Source organism: Hemiscyllium ocellatum, chromosome 20, assembly GCF_020745735.1.
Source record: "Hemiscyllium ocellatum isolate sHemOce1 chromosome 20, sHemOce1.pat.X.cur, whole genome shotgun sequence".
Lineage (NCBI taxonomy): Eukaryota > Metazoa > Chordata > Chondrichthyes > Orectolobiformes > Hemiscylliidae > Hemiscyllium > Hemiscyllium ocellatum.
The window spans coordinates 24,265,324-24,285,853 of NC_083420.1; the positions used below are offsets into that span (position 1 = coordinate 24,265,324).

The 20,530-nt window shown below is 42.8% G+C and overlaps 2 protein-coding genes across 5 annotated transcripts in view; one reads left to right on the forward strand and one right to left on the reverse strand.

The window, feature by feature from the left end:
- Positions 1 to 135, reverse strand: part of slx4 (SLX4 structure-specific endonuclease subunit homolog (S. cerevisiae)) — a 31,058-nt gene extending 30,923 nt beyond the window's left edge. For 2 of the 4 annotated variants that reach the window (XM_060840627.1, XM_060840626.1), the window contains exon 1: positions 1 to 135. The gene's annotated coding sequence lies outside the window, so the exon portion shown is untranslated. The other 2 variants (XM_060840625.1, XM_060840623.1) reach the window with 1 other exon arrangement.
- The window catches only part of amdhd2 (amidohydrolase domain containing 2), a 27,926-nt gene continuing 7,501 nt past the window's right edge, over positions 106 to 20,530 (forward strand). Inside the window, exons 1-11 of the mRNA XM_060840628.1 lie at positions 106 to 178; positions 8,138 to 8,243; positions 9,227 to 9,363; positions 10,050 to 10,189; positions 10,457 to 10,511; positions 11,375 to 11,587; positions 13,694 to 13,782; positions 14,476 to 14,620; positions 15,339 to 15,446; positions 16,092 to 16,160; positions 17,904 to 18,005. Coding sequence (XP_060696611.1) covers positions 8,161 to 8,243; positions 9,227 to 9,363; positions 10,050 to 10,189; positions 10,457 to 10,511; positions 11,375 to 11,587; positions 13,694 to 13,782; positions 14,476 to 14,620; positions 15,339 to 15,446; positions 16,092 to 16,160; positions 17,904 to 18,005 — 1,141 coding nt within the window. The 5' untranslated portion in view covers positions 106 to 178; positions 8,138 to 8,160. The remainder of the gene's footprint in view (positions 179 to 8,137; positions 8,244 to 9,226; positions 9,364 to 10,049; positions 10,190 to 10,456; positions 10,512 to 11,374; positions 11,588 to 13,693; positions 13,783 to 14,475; positions 14,621 to 15,338; positions 15,447 to 16,091; positions 16,161 to 17,903; positions 18,006 to 20,530) is intronic.

Genomic DNA, 20,530 nt, shown 5'->3' on the forward strand with positions numbered 1-20,530 from the left:
TCCCACAACAAGGCCGAGACCAAACGGCCAACTTAACACCCCGGATGTCTCGCCGACGCACCCTTCTCGACACCGGAAGCGTCGGCATATTACAGCGCCTCGCGCCCGTCACCAAAGGCGGAGCACGTGACCCAACGGTCACTTGACCGACGCTCATGTGATGGGAGCGGAGCCGCAGGTAAGTGCAGTGTGAGGTCGGCGAAGTTTAACGTTATTATTCAAGATGTGGCAAGGGGGAAAAGATACGCTATAATTTCCGGCCGTTGAGTTTATATGATGAAATACTTTTGGAGTATAGTTACTGCTTGGGCAAGCAGAGAAACCAGCGATAAACTTGTTGCAACCAGCAATGGAATAATCTGAGGAAGGGTCACTCCACCAGGAGGTTAACTCTGACTTCTCTTCACAGATGCTGCTGAACTTTCCAGCAATTTCTGGTTTACAACACCCACAATTCTTTCGGTTTTTAAGGGGGTAATTTTTTGTGATTTGGTTCAGGGGAAATGGCGAGGTCACGATGCCCCTTTTTGAAGCAAATTCACGTCCCCTCGAAAGACACTGCCTGCAGTGTCACTGTAGAAGGTCTCTGCTGAAGACTCTTGATGAGCTTGAGCTCGTAACCTCCGATGAATGAGCAGGCAACAGAAGAGATGAGCAACAAAGTGAGATGAGCTCTGTGTAGTGAGGCTTGCTGCATTATAATAAAAACAGAAAATGCCGGAGAAACGGTCTGATAGTATCTGAGGAGAGAACAACACCATTAACGTTTAGTTTCCAAATATGATGACTCTTTGAAACTGAATAACTTGTGGCTGCATGTTTGCAATGTAATCGGGAGAGGGTTGCGATAAGGAGCAAATCAAAGTAAATCTGGTTTTGACAATCTAGTTCAGTTCAGCAGCTGACCTCGGAAAGTGTAAAGGTTGTAGTTCTCTCTAAAGAGAAAGCAGAATAATTTTTTTAAAAAAAAAATGTAATAATTGACCTTGGCTCACTGGTAGCATTACTTCCTTTGAGTTCAACAGCCAGGGGCTCAAACTCCACTCTGGGTTAGAACAGTGCAGTAACTGGGAGAAGAACTGTCCTTAGTGTGAGAAAAGTCTCATAAACCTGCCTGTGTGGATTTTAACAATTTCATTGGTGTAAGATTTTTCACAAGTTTTTTTCAGTGAAGCTTACTGAATAACTGATATTCTTTTTGAATCCTACACTTATTCTTTTAATGATCTGTTTTTATTACAGAATGAAGTGTGTTGCCAGTTTACACAATAACTTAGAAACATCCAAAAATAGGAACAGGAGTAGGCTATTTGATCAATATAATCATGGCGGACTGTCATACTCTTCCCCCATTCCCTCTGACATCTTCAGTGTTGCGAAATCCATTTCTTAAATATATTTGGTGACTTGGCCTCCGCAGTGTTATGTGGGAGAGAATTCCACGAGTTCACCACACTGAAGAAATTTCACCTTACCTCAGTCCTAATGGCCTAGCTCATATTTTGAGATGGTGATTCTTTGTTCTAGATTCTGTAGAGCAGGTAGACCTTTGTATCCAGTTTGTTCAGCCTTTTTAAAATGTATTTTATGAATTTCAATGATTTTCCCACTCCTCCTAAACTCATATCTGGAGTGGATAGAGGGAAATTAGTGGACGTATTATATTTGGACTTTCAGAAGTCCGAAGGTATCTCGTAAAAGGTTAAGTCGTAAGATACAAGCCCATAGTGTTGGAGGTGTTATGTTGGGATGGGTAGAGAATTGGCCAATGGACATGAAGTAGCAAGTGGGGTTAAGGGGTTCTTTTTCAGGTTGGCAATCTGTAACCAGTAAGGTTCCACAGGGATCACTGTTGGGACAGCAGTTGTTTACGATATTTGTTCATGACTTAGAGGAAGGAAATGAATGTACTGTAGCCATATTTACAGATGACACACAAATAGGTTGCAAGAAGATTAGATTAGATTACTTAGTGTGGAATAGATGGATGGAGGTGGATAAAGGTGATAGATAGGTGAGGAGGATGGAGTAAATAAGTGAGAAGGAAGATTGACAGATGGGACAGGCCATGAAGATGATGTTACTTGCAGAACGCTTCAGAGAACATCTCCAGGATACCTGCACTAATCAATCCCACTGCCCTGTGGTCAATCATTTCAACTCCCCCTCCCACCCTGCCAAGGAGATGCAAGCCCTGGGCCACCTCCATCGCCACTCCCTTACCACCCGATGCCTGGAGGAACAATGCCTCATTTTCCACCTCGGGACCCTTCAACCCCATGGCATCAATGTGGACTTCAATTTCCCCTCCCCCCACCTTACCCCAATTCCAGCCTTCCAGCTCAGCATCATTCTCATGACCTGTCCCATCTGACAATCTTCCTTCCCACCTATCTGCTCCACCCTCCCCACCTATCTGCTCCACCCTCCCCTCCTACCTATCACCTTGGATGCTGCCTGACCTTTGCTTTTCCAGCTCCACTCTAATCCCAACAAGGTTCATGAGAATGACCCTCGATATGGAGGGATTGTCTTATAAACAAGTATTAAACAGGTTGGGACTCTATTCACTGGGGCTTTAAAAAATGAGGTGTAATCTCATTGAAATGAGGATGTTCTCCCTTGTGGGAGTATGTAGGATTAGAAGGCATAGTCTCAGAATAAAAAGGCATCATTTTAAGACCATTTCTTCTGTGGGACGTGTGCCCCCTCAGCTCTCTGTGGCAAGGAGTTCTATAGACCTTGTGTTTGTTTATGGCTGAGATAAGTAAAGGGATAGATCAAAAGGGGAATCAAGGGTTAGAGAAAATGTGGAAAAATGGACATGAGGGATGTCAGATCAGCCATGATCCTGTTGAATGGTGGGATAGACTCAAGTAGCCTATTTCTTGGCAAAGCTCCAGTGAATACAGGCCCAGTTATCCCAGACACTCTTCATACAATAATCCTGCCATCCATGGAACCATTCTGGTTATTCACTGCACTCCTTTGATGCCAAGCATATTTTTGTTTTGGTTACGGGGCAAAACCTGCGCACAGTATCCAAGCATATTCTCCAAGTCCCATTAGAGATGGCCATTGCCTGATGTGAATGTTATTTATATGTTACAGTATGAGTTGTAAATAGTTGAGGTGTCAGCACCAATCATGTCTGGTTAAAGTTGTACGCATTTATTTCTACAGAATTCCTATCAGTAATTTTAGATTCCCTACAGTGTGGAAACATGCCCTTCAGCCCAACAAGTCCATACCGACCCTCCCAAAGAGCAACCCACCCAGAACCATTCCCCTGACTAATGCACCTAACACTACGGGCAATTTAACATGGCAGATTCACCTAACCTGTGCATTTTTGGACTGTGGGAGAAAACCCACGCAGACACTGAGAGAATGTGCAAACTGCACAGAGACAGTTGTCCGAGGCTAGAATTGAACTTGGGACCCTGGTGCTGTGAGGCAGCAGTGCTAACCACTGAGTCACCGTGCCACCCAATCTTATTAGGTCTTTCCATTGTCTTACCTCTAAGCACGAGAATGATGTCTAGCTATTCCAGTATTTGTTGTGGTTGTAGGTATGTTCAATATTGGCTAACTCGATAGTAGGAGGTACAATTTCTAAATTGTCATTGTTTCCTTCTACTACACTTTCAAGATCTCTGGCATCCTCCACTGTTTCTACAACGTGACATATTTGCTCTTCTCTTTTCTATAATTATCATTTTAACATTTTAACATAATACAGCCAATTTCTTCCTGTTATCTAGAGTATCTACCAGATAATTTACCCTACTGACCACTTTAATTACCATGTACTGAGGTAAAGCTTGCTTCTCAGGTTCATCCCAGAGTGCAGTAACACAAACATTTCCTCTCCCATTTAAAATGTCTGGTTTCAGCATGTTTATTTGCCTTTTTTAAAATCTTTGCTTGTCAAGTTTCTAAATGCTTTTGGGCGGTGCGGTGGCACAGTGGTTAGCACTGCTGCCTCAAAGCGCCAGAGACCCGGGTTCAATTCCTGACTCGGGCAACTGACTGTGGAGTTTGCACATTCTCCCCATGTCTGCGTGGGATTGCTCCGGTTTCCTCCCAAAGATGTGCAGGTCAGGTGAATTGGCCATGGTAAATTGCCCGTAGTGTTGGGTAAATGTAGGGGTATGGGTGGGTTACGCTTCAGTAGGTCGGTGTGGACTTGTTGGGCTGAAGGGCCTGTTTCCACACTGTAAGTAACCTAATCTTTAAAAAAAAGTCTATCCTGAAATACAACACATAATCTGAGATAAAGAATCCTAACACTTTTCCTTGATCAATTTTAATGGACCTCTGACCTCGAGACCATATGTTAATTCAAATAGGCTAAACCCGCTAGATTCATTTGGCAAATCTCTGGTGGCAAATTTTAGAAAATCCAAGTAGGATAGTCATTCCAATACACTTTAATCATTGTCTTGAGAGCCTGATGGTATCACCCTAGAGCTCTGTGTGTTTGTGGATGAAATGCTGTTTTATAAGAGAAGGTGAGAACTGTAGATGCTGGAGAGTCTGAGTCAAAAAGTGTGGTGCTGGAAAAGCACAGCAGCTCAGGCAGCATCTGAGGAGCAGGAGAGTCGACATTTTGGGCATAAGCCCTTCAGCAATTCCTGATGAAGGGCTCATGCCTGAAATGTTGATTCTCCTGCTCCTCAGATGCCGCCTGACCTGATGTGCTTTTCCGGTGTCAACACTTTTCAACATCAACTGTTTTATATCCAAGTATACATTATGTCCTGAAAAAAAATATTTTTCATTCTCTGGTTTTTGGAATTTGGATTATTTCGTTTCTTTGTCAGGTTTAAGCTCTTTTAACAGCAACTCAATCACAATTAACCTCAAAGACTCACTGCATGGTCCGTTTTGTTTTTCCACAATTTCAAATACTGTGCTTGAACGTTGATTATTCTTTGCTTCTGAAGGCAATGTCATCTTTAACTTGCCAATTCCTTAAGCTTAACCTTCATTAAATCTTTTAAAGCAGCCACAGATACCTCTGTAACCTACTATGAAGTTTTGGCCCCTTCAATGCAATTTTGCTTCATAAAAGGAGAAACCCATTTATTCTTGTCCAATCAGTATTACTCCATATCCAATTTCATGTTGTTCGCATCAAAGGTCCCATTCAGAGCTTTCAAATGATGTTACAACTGTGATAGGAGGAATATCCTGATGATCAAGTCTCACTACTCCATACCATGGATGTAAACTTATTGATTCAGTTACCAAAATGGCCAGTCCCACTTTTTCATACCATGACCCAGAATGAAAAAAAGGTCCAGGCTTCTTAAATGCACTCAAAATCTGTTTATTGTGAACAAAACATATTGTTAAAGCAATTGACAAACTCTGCTTAGCACCTATGCTAGTATCCAGAATTAAAACTCTATCCCCTTAATCCCCACACAAATGCGCACTTACCACACAACAAAAACAAATTTCTGAAGAGATTAACGAAGAAGCAAAAAATAAATTAAAACTCCTGTGGTCAAATGTCTGAAATCAAAAGATTGTGTGAGATAATTTCTCACGTCCCTAAAATGTTCTGTTAATAGCTGTAGATTGACGACAAATTCAGTTCTGATTGCAATTGACTTGGGTTCAAATTGTTGAGAGTTAGTCACTGTACATTACTTCAGGTTTATCAGATAGTCAGAAATACTGGTATTTGCAAACTCGGAGGAATCTCTTGGAAGGAATAGGATTTCAGGAGTGACCCCAGCTCCTCTACTCACCCACTTCTGGATCTGCCATATCAGAATTCAGAGACCAGGGAGAGTTGCTAGGCAACTATTGGTTTTTATCTCCCAGTAGTTAAAGCAATAAATCCTACTTCTGATTTCATACTCGCTTCTTCAAAGGCATATGATTTTGAATATATATTGTGGGTGGCTTACAGCACACATCAGACTTTTGATTACACATTAAATGTTTGATTTCATAAATCTCTCAGCCCAAATATTGCTGAACACCACTCCAAGAAATCATTTGATCCTGTTCAATCCGAAATTGTTTAAGTAATTACGTCTCTTCCAGCTTTCTTTGTATAGATCTTAATCAAAGATGTGTATTTCCAACAATGGGATTTAGGGGACAATTGCTCTCTTCTGACTGAAAGCCCTCCTGATATTAGAGAAAAGTGTCTAAATGGCAACGATATTGAAAGATGTGCTAATGTCTCATTGTTAACGGCCTTGCTCTCTATAAATGGGGAATCTATCTGTCAAAATTATTTTTCAACATGATCCCATTTTAATCTTAAATTCTGTGACCCACAAGTGAAAATTGAAGTAACCTCTAATCCAAGACCACCCAATTTGGAGAAGAAGCATTGACAAATCAGCCAACCATTTTAAGAGTCACTGTGAAAATCCATGCATCACAGCTGCTCATCTTAGCAGGGCTTATACACCTTAACGGTAAGGTCCTAGGGAATGTTGCTGAACCAAGAGATCTTGAAGTTCAGGTTCATAGCTCCTTGAAAGTGGAGTCACAAGTAGATAGGATAGTGAAGAAGGCGTTTGGTATACTTTACTTTATTGGTCAGAGTATTGAGTACAGGAGTTGGGAGGTCATGTTGCAGCAGTACAGGACATTAGTTTGGCCATTTTTGGAATATTGTGTGCCGTTCTGGTCTTCCTATTGGAAGGATGTTATGAAACTTGAAAGCATTCAGAAAAGGTTGACAAGGATGTTACCAGGGTTTGGAGGATTTGAGCTATAGGGAGAGGTTGAATAGACTGATGAAGGGCTTATGCTTGAAACGTCGAATTCTCTATTCCTGAGATGCTGCCTGGCCTGCTGTGCTTTGACCAGCAACACATTTGCACCTGTGATCTCCAGCATCTGCAGACCTCATTTTTTACTAGTTGAATAGACTGGGGCTGTTTTCCCTGGAGTGTTGGAGGCTGAGAGGTGACCTTATACAGGTTTATAAAATTATGAGGGGCATAGATAGGATAAATAGACAAAGTCTTTTCCCTGGGGTGGGGGAGTCCAGAACTAGAGGGCATAGGTTTAGGATGAGAGGGGAAAGATATAAAAGAGACCTAAGAGGCAACTTTTTCACACAGAGAGTGGTACATGTATGGAATGAGCTGCCAGAGGAAGTTGCAACATTTAAGAGGCATCTGGATGGGTATATGAATAGGAAGGGTTTGAAGGGATATGGGCCGGGTGCTGGCAGGTGGGACTAGATTGGGTTGAGATATCTGGTCAGCATGGACGAGTTGGACCGAAGGGTCTGTTTCTGTGCTGTACATCTCCATAACTCTATCTCAGCAAGTGCCTCCTGCCCCACCTGTGGATGTTTGTGGATCTCGTATTCAACTATTTAGTTATCTGAGAATCCACAACATTGGAGCAGAGGAAAGTCACCTTTCAGAGGGTGGAGGGGTCAATTACTAGGAGACACAAGTTCAAAGTGTAAGGGGGGGGGGAGTTTAAAAGAGATGTGCGAGACAATTTGTTCGTACAAAGGATGGTGAGTGCCTGGAACACGTTGCCAGAGGAGGTGGTGTAAGCAGACACAATAACAGCATTCCAGAAGCTCCTGGACGCATACATGATTAGGAAGGGGGTAGAAAGATATGAACCCTTCAGTGAAGACCGTGGAAGGGCAAAATGTATTGGCGCAGGCTAGGAAGGCCAAAGTCTCTGTTCCTGTGCTGTATTGTTCTTTGCTCTATGATGGACTGTCTAAAAGAGAAAATGATGTTCTGATATTCCTCTGCTTTTGTTCTTACTAATGGTAGAGGTCCAGATCTTGAAAGGGGCAATCAAAGTCAGACCAGGGAAGGTTTAGACTTGGGAATGATCTGCATGTTATCTTAATATTCGTGAAAATCTAGGTTCCTCCATTCATTAAGATTGTGGCTGTTCTATTTCAACTACATCATTCCTATATCCTTAGATTCCTTTAGCAGCCAAAATCCATCAGTCTCAATCTGATATGCTCATCGACTGAGCATCTCCAGTTCTCCAGTATTAGAGGATTTCAGAGTTTCACACTCTCTGGGTCAGTTCAGGAAACCAACCTGTTGTCTGTAAAGCATCAGCAAATAGACAACTCGTCACATTTGTGGATAATGGTTTTTATCATCTCTTGCAGGGAACTTTTTTCTTCCTTTAAAAATGCCATCCAATAAATCAGTGTCTGATGCCCCAATTACACAGTTTCTGAATTGTCATATTCTAAAGGATCACACGTTACAAAGGTAAGAGATGTGCTCCACATCCAATGCGGTTGCAAGGTAATATATAAATAAAAGTTATTCTTTGTGGTTGTGAGATGAGAATATGTTTAGTCTCAGCTGTGAATCCAGCTGTAGCCAAGAAGCTAATATAGCAAATTGCTGACTGTCTTTTTAAACCTTCAGAATTACCACTAGTCTAAGTAGCAGAGAATAAGCTCACTGCTTTTCAGAGAATGGTGCAAGCAGCATTATGTACAGTTAAGAAAGACCTCAAGATGTTCCAAATACTATTGAACTGTCACTCATCTCATGAGTTCCCTCTCTTTGAAGCTTACAAGATTTCAAAGTGGCTGAGAGATTGTTTTAGGTTCCCAACCTGCACAAACATAGGACACATTCCCAGGATGTCAGGCTGATAATTTAAGACTGAGAAGAAAAGAAAGTACTTCACTCAAAGGGTTGTGGATCTTGGAAATTCTCTAGTCTCCAATGCTGCATTCTTCAATATGTTTAAAATTGACATAGTCAGAGTTTTGGCTTCTCAAGGAATCATGGGATATAATATAGGAAGCAGGCAGGATCGTGATGTTGAAGACCAAGACCAGAGATTATCGCATAAAGAGGGAAGCAGCATGAATAGGGTACGGTCTTCTGTTTGTCGATCCTATGTTCTTGTGATAAACACCAGATAATCATTTTTAGTGATGTTAATTGATGGCTAAGTATTGGCTCAGAACAATATGGAGAATTCCTGTGTTCTTCAAAATAATACCAATATTTTCCGTTAACCTGAGAGGGCAGAGCAAAATGTAAAGGCACCTGAATTTCAGTCTCTTGTCTCTAGAGTGAGATATACTCTAACAACATTCTAACTGGGAGGCGAGTGTGCTCTCCACTAAGTAATGACTGGCAGGTTAAGTAGGAATTATTTGAAATTGAAGCTTGAGTCACCTCACGTGTTTGAACAGGTCTCGATTTCTGCTCCGACTGTGTCTGTTTTGAAGGGAGGACCTTTGGGTCCGTGAGGGGAAGATCCTCAACCCGGAGAAGCTGTTCTTTGATGAGAAAGGTTATGCTGATGTTCAGATTGATTGTAAGGGCAGCATCATTGCCCCGGGCTTTATCGACACGCAGATCAATGGTGAGTGAAGGGTCAGTCCAATCTCCTCATTATATCCTGCAACCCATCTTTCATCCTTCACTGGGCTGTCAACATCTCAAATGTAAAATTCTCACCCTCGTTTTCAAATCTCTCCATGACCTTGTCTGCAATCTCCTCCAAGGGTCGGCATGGTGACTCAGTGGTTAGCACTGCAGCCTCACAGCGCCAGGGACCCAGGTTTGATTCCAACCTCAGGCGACTGTGTGGAATTTGCACATTCTCCCTGTGTCTGCATGGGTTTCCTCCCACAGTCCAAAGACATGCACGTTAGGTGGATTGGCCATGCTAAATTGTCCCATAGTGTTAGGTGCATTAGTCAGGGGAAATGTAGAGAAATAAGGAATGGATTTGGGTGGGATACTCTTCGGAGGGTCAGTGTGGACTTGCTGGGCCGAAGGGCCCGTTTCCACACTGTAGGGATTTTAAGTTCTAAGTTCTATTTCTTCAACCTTGTGACATCTCTGTCATCTTGTTCTGCCTAATTGCACACTTTCACACTTGTTCCAGTCAATCACTAGCAACATTGTCACCCATTCCTCTTTAACCATGAGGATTCCAAGCACACACACAAGAATCAGTCTGTCTATGTTGCTCCAAAAGGTTTGATCTGGCGGCCATGTGTTGTGTCTGAAGACTGTTGTCTGATGTGTTAATGTCTGGCTTAGGGGGATATGGAATTGACTTCTCATCAGCCACAGATGATATGAAATGTGGGGTGTCCATGGTCGCTCGAAGGCTGCTTTCCACTGGAGTGACCTCCTTCTGTCCAACACTTGTGACCTCCCCAGTCTCTGTCTACCATCAGGTATGTCACGAGCGTCCAGCGAGAAAAGCACAAGTTGCCTTCCTGCGGGAAGTGATGTGCTGAACTTCTAAATAAAGATTGATCAAGGGGCTGGGAAGTATGATAGGGAAATGTCACAGAATGTAAGTGTGGCACATGTACAGAGTGAGAGTTTTATACTTGATTTTTAATGTGGCTAGGTAAACTAATCAAACCAACCAGATTTCACAATGATTTTTTTAAATGATTAGATATTTAAACAGAAGTCTTTTGTCTCTTCGTTTACAGGTTATTCCTCAAATTGAGGTACAGGATGGTGGTCCTAAGGGAGCAGGGATTTTGGGTGAGTGCTGTTAGAATGAGCTGCTTGATGGACAGAACTCACATATTGTTGAAAGAGATATCTTGCACCATCAGAATACGTGCAAGAATGCCAAATTTCAAATAATCACAACAATTTACATTACACGTGTAAAGTTTGCTGATTGGTTGACAAGTCAAATCTGGTCAAACCATTGCCATTTAGAAACTAATGGGAAATGTTAGGTTCCCTATTCTCTTGCGTAGTACAAAGAAGTCACAAGCAAGGCTGCAACCTATTCTTTTTGTTTGCAGAGTACTGCCTATGAATGTATGTTTCCAGCTCTGATAACCTTCGAGACTGATCTCTTTTTTTTTAAAAAAAGACATGAATTTCCTAGTAACACACTCAGAGTCACAGGCTAACATTTCACAATGTCAGATGTTTCTTGTAACAATAGACAGCAATTGACATCAACTGGTTTTTACTCAGCATTTATTCATGATTAATATGCAAAATAGCAGAAATCTATTCCCTGTTAACTGAAAATCTAGTGCCACGTTTATGCATGACACTCTCCTGAAGTCTAGTTTTGTGGTTAAGGTCAAAAGCTCCTCCCAGCTTAATCGCACAGTGCATCACACTGGCAGTGCATGCGGACGCGCATGGTGCACCACGCCAACATTGTGCGAACGCACAGGGCACGCCGGCCTGACTGTGTGCGCAGATACACAGGCGAGTGAGTGCAGCTCTTGCTGTGGACTGACTCAGCACCTGGATAGCGTCTAAACCCACAATGTTTTCATTCAGAATCAAGACTGTGTTACAGATCAGAAGGATGTGTGTGGGTATTGAGGGTATAAAGTGAGCTATTCTAACAAGATTATTGTCTCTATCGTCTTCAGGTCTACACCTGGAGGGGCCATTCATTAGCAAAGAGAAGAAGGGTGCACATCCTGAGCAATATCTGCAAACGTTCGAAAAGCACGGGTTCCAGGATTTATTGGATACATACGGCTCCCTGGACAATGTCCGAATCGTCACATTGGCTCCTGAACTCAACAGGAGTGAAGAGGTTATCAAGGAACTGGTCAGACACAGAATCTGCGTCTCACTGGGTGAGGGGGAAACAGCTGCAGGCTGATCATTACTTTTTTTGTCTGTCTTTGTTTTTCTCATCACTTGTGAACAACTGATCTTACCAGAAAGAGAGAGGAGCCTTCAATTCCACAGCCTGGTGACTAAATGGAGTCAGCAGGCACAGCTCAGTCTGCTGGAACCCTGCCCAACAGTCCATCAGCTTTACCACCCCTTTCTGCCCTCCCTGCTCCTCTATCCATCCCTCTATGCTCTCTCTCTCTACCTCCCTGTATATCCTCCGTCTTGTACTTATGTTCTCCCCCTCTGTCATTAGTGCCGTCACTCACCTTTGCTGCTGTCTTCATTCTGCATTTAGTCTTGCCCCAAAGAAAACAGAGTTATAGACCTGAGCACCTAACATCAATAGTGAGACAAATACTTGAGCCTAAAGGATATGATTGTTGTATAGTTAGAAAATAATTGTCTGATTGAACAGAGTCAGCATGGATTTTTGAAGAGAAAATTATATTTGACAAACCTGTTCCAGTTTTTAGGGATATTATTAGCAGAGTTGATAAGGAGCATCCAGTAGATGTCATGTACTTCATCTTTAGGAGTGTTTCTGATAAAGGTCCATACAGGAGCTCAATTATCAAAATGAACATGAAAGGGGTTGGTTGCAATAAACTATCCTGAATTGAAGATTGAATAACAAGCAGAGAATAAAAGGGTCATTCTCAGATCGGCAGGCTGTGACCAGAGGATACCAAAAAGATCAGAGCTTAGACTGTAGCTATCCTCAGTCTGCTAATGATTTGGATCTGAGGGCCACTTGTAGTATTTCTAAGTTTGCAGATGATATCAAACTTGGAACAGTGAGGTGTAAGGAGAATGAAAAGAAGCTTCGATGGGAATTAGGCTGAGTGAGTGGGCAAGTGGAATATAAGGTGGATCAGTGTGAGATTGACCACTTTAGATGGCGAATTAAAGGTGCAGAGTATTTCTTGAATGGGAAGTGTGGATGTTCAATGGGGCCTGAGTGTCCTCCTTCACAAGTTATTGAAAGCAAACAGTATCAAAGCTTTTAACTGCAAGAAGATTTGAGAATAGGAGTATAGGAGTCTTGTCATGAGGGCTTTTTTGATGTAGTGGTAATGTGCATAGTTTTGAGCCAGGAGTCCTAGGTTCACATCACACTGCTTCAGAGTTATGTCATCACATCTCTGAACAGGTCGATTAAAAATTATGTAAAGAAGGCTTGCTTGAGTTATATAGAACACTGATGAAACCACACCTGGACTGTGTTGTATGTTCTGTCTCACTCACAGGCAGGGTAGCTAAAAAGATGTTTGGTACACTTGCCTTCATAGCTCAGTTCTTTGAGTATAGGAGTTGGGAAGTCACTTTGAAGATGTACAGGAGACTAGTGAGGTGTCTTCTGTAATACAGTTTCCAGTTCTGGTCGCCCTGTTATAGGAAGGTTATTATCAAGCTAAGAGAGGGTTCAGAAGAGATTTCCCAGGATGTTGCTAGGTATGAAAGGTTTGAGTTATAAGGAAAGGCTGGTTAGGCTGGGACTTCTTTCAGTGAAGTATAAGAATTAAGAGATGATCGATTTAAAAGTTTATAAAGTAATGAGAGGTATAGATGGAGTTTTCCCTAGGATAGGAGATTTCAAGACTAGGGAGCACAATTTTAAGGTGAGAGGAGAGATTTAAAAAAGGCATGAGGCAAATTTTTTAGAGTTGTTCGCATGTGGAATGAACTTCTGAGTAAGTGGTGGGTGTCGGTACAATTACAATGTTTAAAAGACATGTGGATAGATACGTGAGTAGGAAAGGTTTGGAGGGATATGGGCCAGCAGCAGGCAGCTGGGACCAGTCTAGTTTGGGATTATGTTCAGCATGGACTGGTCGGACCAAGGGGTCTGTTTCTGTGCTGTAGGACTCTAAGACACTCTCTCACGTCTTCCCCTTCTCCCTCCTGTTCTCCCTCTTGGCTTTCTCTCCATTGCCACCCCTTTCTTCCAACAGAAACAGTCTCCTTCCCTCCCTCCCTCCTTTCAGAAAAATCTCAAAAGTTAGATTTTGTGGAAGGAATTGTTTTCGATGTATCAGTTGTTTTCTTGCCTGAAACCTTTGCAGGACATTCTGTCTCCAACCTGTCACAGGCCGAAGCTGCGGTGAAACAAGGAGCCACCTTTATCACCCACCTCTTCAACGCTATGCTGCCGGTGAGTACAACCCTGCCTGACTCACCATACACTGGGGGAGCTGGCTCTTCGGAAGCTCAGATTCCTCTCGCTCAGTAGGTAGCACATTTATCTCGGAATCAGCAGACAGTTCCATTCCTGAGAATACAGCACAGGAAATCCAGTCTGATACTCCTAAAGTGGGACTGAGGGAGCGCTGCGCCGCGCTGCCGGAGGGTCGGGACTGAGGGAGCGCTGCGCCGCGCTGCCAGAGGGTCGGGACTGAGGGAATATTTCAGATGAAACATAAATTGAGGGAGTGCCTACTTTCTTCGATGGAGACACAAGAACCCACTGATATTCTGGAACATACTGGGATTATAAAAAGTGGAATACACCAATACCTTAAATTGCTCCTTGATTGAGCTTTTTCCACTCTGAGTAATGCAGTCGAGCTTTCACTTGTTGATGAACAAAATCTCTGACAATCCACCTGCTCATCAGAGATTGACTCTGCGGACTCCAGAATCTGCAGTCCTCACTTTCTCCCGGGAGGAGCATTTCACAGGATTCAGACATTTTCTAAAGTTTGGGAATGGGAGTATTTTCAACAGCTCAGATCCTGTATCAGATAGTTATAACAACCACAGTTGCCCAGGGGATGGTTCAGTCTCTTTGGTGATTTGTATTTTAGGTGAGAGGTGAGATTTCACAACTTTATTTCTGTTCCCTCAGTTTCACCACCGTGATCCCGGAATTGTGGGCCTTCTGACTAGCAATGAGATCCCTGTTGGACAGTCCATATTCTATGGAATGATTGCTGATGGGATTCATACAAATCCTGCAGCTTTGAGGATTGCTTATCGAGCACATCCCAGAGGTAAAAGGTCAAGTAGCAATTTCCCCTTCTCCATCGTCGTACTTTCCCTGCATCGTTAGCTGACCAGGCATCCATCTCTCTCTCTTTGGACACTGGTGATGGAACAGGGATAGTAAAGTCCATTTCAGAGCCCTGAGTCCGTCACCATCATCCATTGCCAGGTCGCCAACGTTGGCATTTGAGCTTCCTCTGAAGGCCAAACTACTGCCGTTTGTCAGTTGACATGTCCATCCTCTAGAGCACAATCCTCGTGGAGCCCCAACCCCCCAGTCAAAAAGTGATGTTTTTAACCCAACTTGGTGCTTTCTGACTGTCAGTTAAATACAATCTTTCCCACATCTCCTCCATTATCATAACTAACTGAAATGTATAAAGTCCTGAAGGATCTTGACAGGAAGGATGAGGACAAGATATGGGACAATGTAGAACTAGACATCACTTTTTCAAAATACATAGCCTCACGTTTTCTCACATTATCTTCCATCTGCCAAAAGTTTGCTCACACTCTATATCCCTCTGTGCACTCTGTTTCGCTGTTTGGACTAGTTTTCCCACTGTCTACCAAGTGATGCCAGGGTAAGGGCTAATCCTTAGATGTGGCCTATTTACAGATCAGCTGCATCCCTTCCTTCCAGCACTCCTCTGAGAGGTGACCTATGGACAGTCTGTCTGTCTGCCTGCCTGTGAATACCTTTCTCGGGTCTCTGTCCTGTTGCAGGGTTGGTACTGGTGACAGATGCAATCATGGCGATGGGACTTCCAGCAGGACGACACACATTGGGGCAGCAGGTAATCGAGATTGATGGGCTACACGCCTATGTTGCAGGTGAGGAGTAGTATCGAGATTGGTCCATCTTTCACTACACGGCAAATCCAAGTTGTTTCATTGAAGGATGCAGGGTTACCCCACAGTCAACGTAACTCAGTGAGTAACTCTCATCCTGAATTTCAGAAGGCTAAGGGTTCAACGGCCACTTCAGAAACTAGAACACCAGAGCCGAGTGAACACTCCCATTAGAGAATACAGGGAGCGCCCCGCCGGGACAGCGCTGAGGGAGGCTCACACTGTGACAAACCCATTTCTAAGATGAGGTTTTAAACTTGTTCGGAAGGTTTTTGCATTTGCCACTGAACATCTGATCCACAAAGATTATGTTTAAGATTTTCATTTATTCAGTTTATCTCCTGAAGGTACTTGTTCCATGCAGATTTCAGGGATTGAGGAACACGCTTAGGTAATCAGAGCAATGAGTTAGAGCAAGGTCTTGAAACCTGAAACTGCCATTCTACATAGAAAAATGGGCATTGGATGTGATTTCAGATGTGAGATATACGATGGCATGGAGTGTGAATCTCGAAATTGGTTACAGCTGTTGATCACAAGCACAAAGGGAAATGTTTATGTGGGTTATTGGCCAGGGATGTAATAGTGTAAGCAACTCTAAATTATCTCTGGACTTTGTCTGCACAGGGACCAAGACCCTGAGTGGGAGCATCGCTACAATGGATATGTGTGTCCGACACCTCTGGCAGGTGGCAGGTAAGAAGTCACAAGGGGGTGGGCCTTTTGGGGCACCCTGATCCAACTGCAGAAGACAAGCATCAACTCACCCAGTGAGAGGGGTGAAAGTGTGTGGGCTGAGTTCTGAATGGGTTGGAGATTACTGTGGAGTATAGCTGACCAGTAAATGCCTGCAGTAACAACCTTGAACCAGTGGAGGGAGACATGTCATCATTATTCCCTTGAGCTGGTGAAGGAGCTGGAACCTGATCCTGCAAATTCATTCAGTCCCAGAATCTCTGCTCTCCTCACCTCAGACACTAAAGTCCAACACTGGACTGCAAGGTCCAAGGGTCATTGCTGAGGGAACACTGCTCTTAGAGGGTCAGTGCTGAGCGACTACTGTGCTATCACACGATCAGTGCCGAGGGAACGTCACACGCTGTCAGAGGTTCAGCACTGAGGGAGCATTGCACTGACAAAAGGTTATTATTGGGGAGCACTGCACTGTTGATAAGTGCTGAGGATGTGCCACATTCTCAGAGGCTTGGTTGAAGAAACATTGCATTGCTGGAGGTACATTCTTTTAGATGAGACTCTGAATAGAGGGCTCATCAACTGACCCATGTGGACATGAGGAAAAATATTCCACAGCCATGTTAATATCCTAAGTTAGAAAAGAGTGATAGCTATTAAATTTAAAAATTGATGCCATGAGATATGGGAGGGGGGGTGGAATCAGCTGAGACTAGGAGAGAGCTATTGGACTGGTGTCGTCAATAAACTCTATACCTGAAGAAAGTCTGTGACTCTTGGATCCAGAGATTGTTTGACCAGCCAGGTTAGAATCTGTTGACAAGATTCAATGCAGGAGAGTTCTGCCTGCTGTCAGGATGATTGAGTGGGATGTTTGTGACAGTTGTTGTGGTTTGACTGGGCTATTTCACTCTTGTCACTAAATTCCATGGTCACCTGGGCTGGTGTTAGCAGGCTGAGTGTGTTGTAAACACAGGCACCTGGGAGGAGACGTTTGGTCAGTGAATAATTATTAGAATGTGGAACTTCCTCCCACAGGGAGCAGTTGAGGTGAGTAGTTTCAACCCTGGAAGTGTTTGCTGACACCAATCCGACATAATAAACTATGACTGCACATACCCTTCTTTCCAGATGGTGCTTCACTGCAATAAGAAGCCAATCTTAAAAAAAAAAGGTAAAAATCTACTTTGTTTAAAATGGTTTTTCTCTTTAACAGTACATCATTTTTTTAAAAAAATTACATTTGTTAGATGTTTCACAATCTTAAAATTTAATTTGGATATTTTACCGTAGTGAACATGCACCAGGATAACAGCAGCTGATGGCCGTATGGTTGGTCTGACTAGGATTTGGTTTAATGTAGAATCCAAAAGACAACATCTCTGACAGCGCGGGGGTCCCCTGGTCCTGACCCTCTGGGCAGTGCAGTGCTCCCCCGGTCCTGACCCTCAGACAGTGCAGTGCTCTCCTGGTCCTGACCCTCGGGCAGAGTGCAGGATTCAATGGAAAGCTGGATAAACATGAGAGAGAATGGATGTGCAAACAAGTTGAGATATAGAGGGATGAGAGGTGTGTCATGAAGAGCTACAGAGTATATGTTCGACTTGACGCTGAATCCTGTGGAGAAGTCACTGCCCTGTAAAGCCCAGGAAAGAATTGGTCCTGTTTTGTAGAATGGACTCTGTGATAACATGGTCCTAGTTTGCGAAAACTTACCTATTTGAATCCTTGCTCTTTTCCTCTCAGGCTGTTCAATGGAGCATGCGCTGGAAGCTGCTTCACTTCATCCTGCTGAGCTCCTTGGGATTTCACAGACAAAGGGAACCCTGGAGTACGGCACTGATGCAGGTAAGAGAGTGGTAGTCCCTCAGTATCTGTATAACCACGAGCTTGAGCCGGGGGTTCAAGGCAGAATTTTGAAAGACAGACCTTAAGACAGGTATCACTGAGAGTGTTTGCGACTGGAGGGGGTGGATATAGAGAGGTGAAGCCAGGGTGCTGGGGCTACTTTGCTCTTTAATCTCTGTCTGCTGAACGGCCTCTCTCCTGAACACATTGTATGACATGATCCTTAGAGAACCAGCAGGAATGGATTACATCACAAACCTCAAGATTGTGACCTGCATGAAACCTAGTTCATAGTCTGTGCACACTTGGGCTTCGCAATCCCTGTGTCATTAATACTGTTCCAGACATCACATTTCTTCAGTAAAATCCATCTCCGTCACAGTAAATGATTCTTCATCTGTTTTCTAAGCTTTTTGCCTTTAAATCTCTGGATTATCTAAAGCAGATAAAACTACTTTGGAAATGACATCAATAATCACCATAAAATGTCAGCAACAGAGGCAAGATAAACACTTCAGCAACACCTTCATTATCCCAGAAGGGAGATCTTAATGTCCATACAGTCAGAATGTCTGAATGACTGACCATTTCTGATCTAATATTGGTGATTGTAAAAATCAAATTAACTAAAGCTCAACTCAGCTGAAGCTTTTGAATAATTGTTGCAAAGTAATTTCTAGAAATGGTTTTCAATTGTAATCGGTTTAATACAATCTTTCTGCAAGTATGGAACTAATCAATCGTTATCCAGATCATGCATCTCAACCCTGCCTCATTACCCCAAATGCCAGCTTTAGATTTTCATTTTTGGTGTAGATTTTTTTTAATATGATTTAATGTCCTCCTGTGTTGGAGTTAATGTATCCACCATGAACTTTGTCAAATTCATTCTCCTGTTGTGAACAGCTCATCACCATTTCTGTTTGAGAGAGCCCAGTTATCTCCAGTCCCAGTCAGTTCCAGGGAGTGTTGTGGGTGCAAGCAATACTCACCCCTTTTTCCAACACCCCACCCTTTTTTTTGCTCAATCTCTCTCTTTCTTCCGCCCCACCCCCAAATCTATAATCCTCATCTCCCAGTCTCTCCCAAAAGCCTGAAAGTTTATTTTCTAGAATTGATAGACAGGAATGGCATCACAGGAGGTGGAGCAAGGGCAGGGTAATACAGCTGAAGTACAGTTCAGCTACAACCTAATCAGGATCCACCTGCTCCTAATCCTTTTACACTGGTTACCTGTCACCTTCGAACGTAGCCTTGTCTGATCCAACATCTCAGGAGAAACAATGACACAAACACCTCCAAAAGTGACAAGAGGATTGCAGTTTTCATTTGATGTATCCCATCTTCTCACCACATGAACACATGCCAACGTGACCCTATGTGGTACAGCATTGGTGGTAACCTTTTTTAATGAGTTCACTTTTATCATTTACTTTTAATTGTCAGTTTTCACAGAGGGACTGACTGTATCAGATGATTCTACATCAGGGAAACTGATTCTTTATTTAAAATACAAGTGGGTTTCAGAGCGACAGAAAACAAGGTTAATGAAATCTCTGTCTCCCATAGAATTCATTGTTTCTTTTCTCTGATTCCTTCCTAACCTAGTTTAAACTTCATAAATCTTAATCACAATATTGTGCTAAAGTTTAATTACAAACTGGACTTGTGATAAAGTCCACTAGTTAATCCACAATGAAAATTTCACATTTGGGGAAGATTATTCCAGTGTCAATGAGGAATACTCCATTTAAGTGGCAACTCTCTAATTCCTCTTCCCATGGGCTGCTATCTGACCTATCCCTCTTTTGGGATTTTCTCACTCAGTCAGTGCTGACTGAACAGTTCAGTCAGGATGCTATCAAATATAAGATCAGTCTTCAGACTTCCCAGAACCTATGGGTGATTAACTATTGTATCATGGACTATCCTTACCAGATGATGTGGTTTATACAGTCCTTTAAGTTATCCACAACAGTTAGAGATGAAAAAAAAACTGTGGAGTATGAGCAAGGAGCAAGCAACATCTAAAGTTGGAGTTGAATTTAAAAATCTTTAAATGTGAGCCATTGAGGGAAATGGGATTTCTTTTCCTCTAGACTCGATTGAATGATGAGAGAGATGTTTTAAAGAACTGCAGTACCACGCTGCATTCACTCAGAAGGCATTATTACACAAGTGTTTTGCCGTTTAATCTGAAATCTTAATTGAAGTGCTTGTCTGAATGTGACAGTGGTTGGGTATGTTTTCTTCAGAAACAATTCTGTGCTCTTTGTTCATAGCTGTTTAAATAATCTGCAAGGACCTAGAAGTCACTTATTATGCTATGATTCCAATCTGTGAAACAGATCTTCCCAGTTTCTAATGAGTTTAACTGAAAAGAATTTGAATTCTTTGCACCTACATTGTGAATGAGTGTACTTCACAAATTGTAAAAGCAGTGTTTGCCAGCTTCCTCTGATACATTAGCCTCAAAATCTTTACTTCCCTTTAGGACCAATCCAAACTGTCTTACTAATAATCTG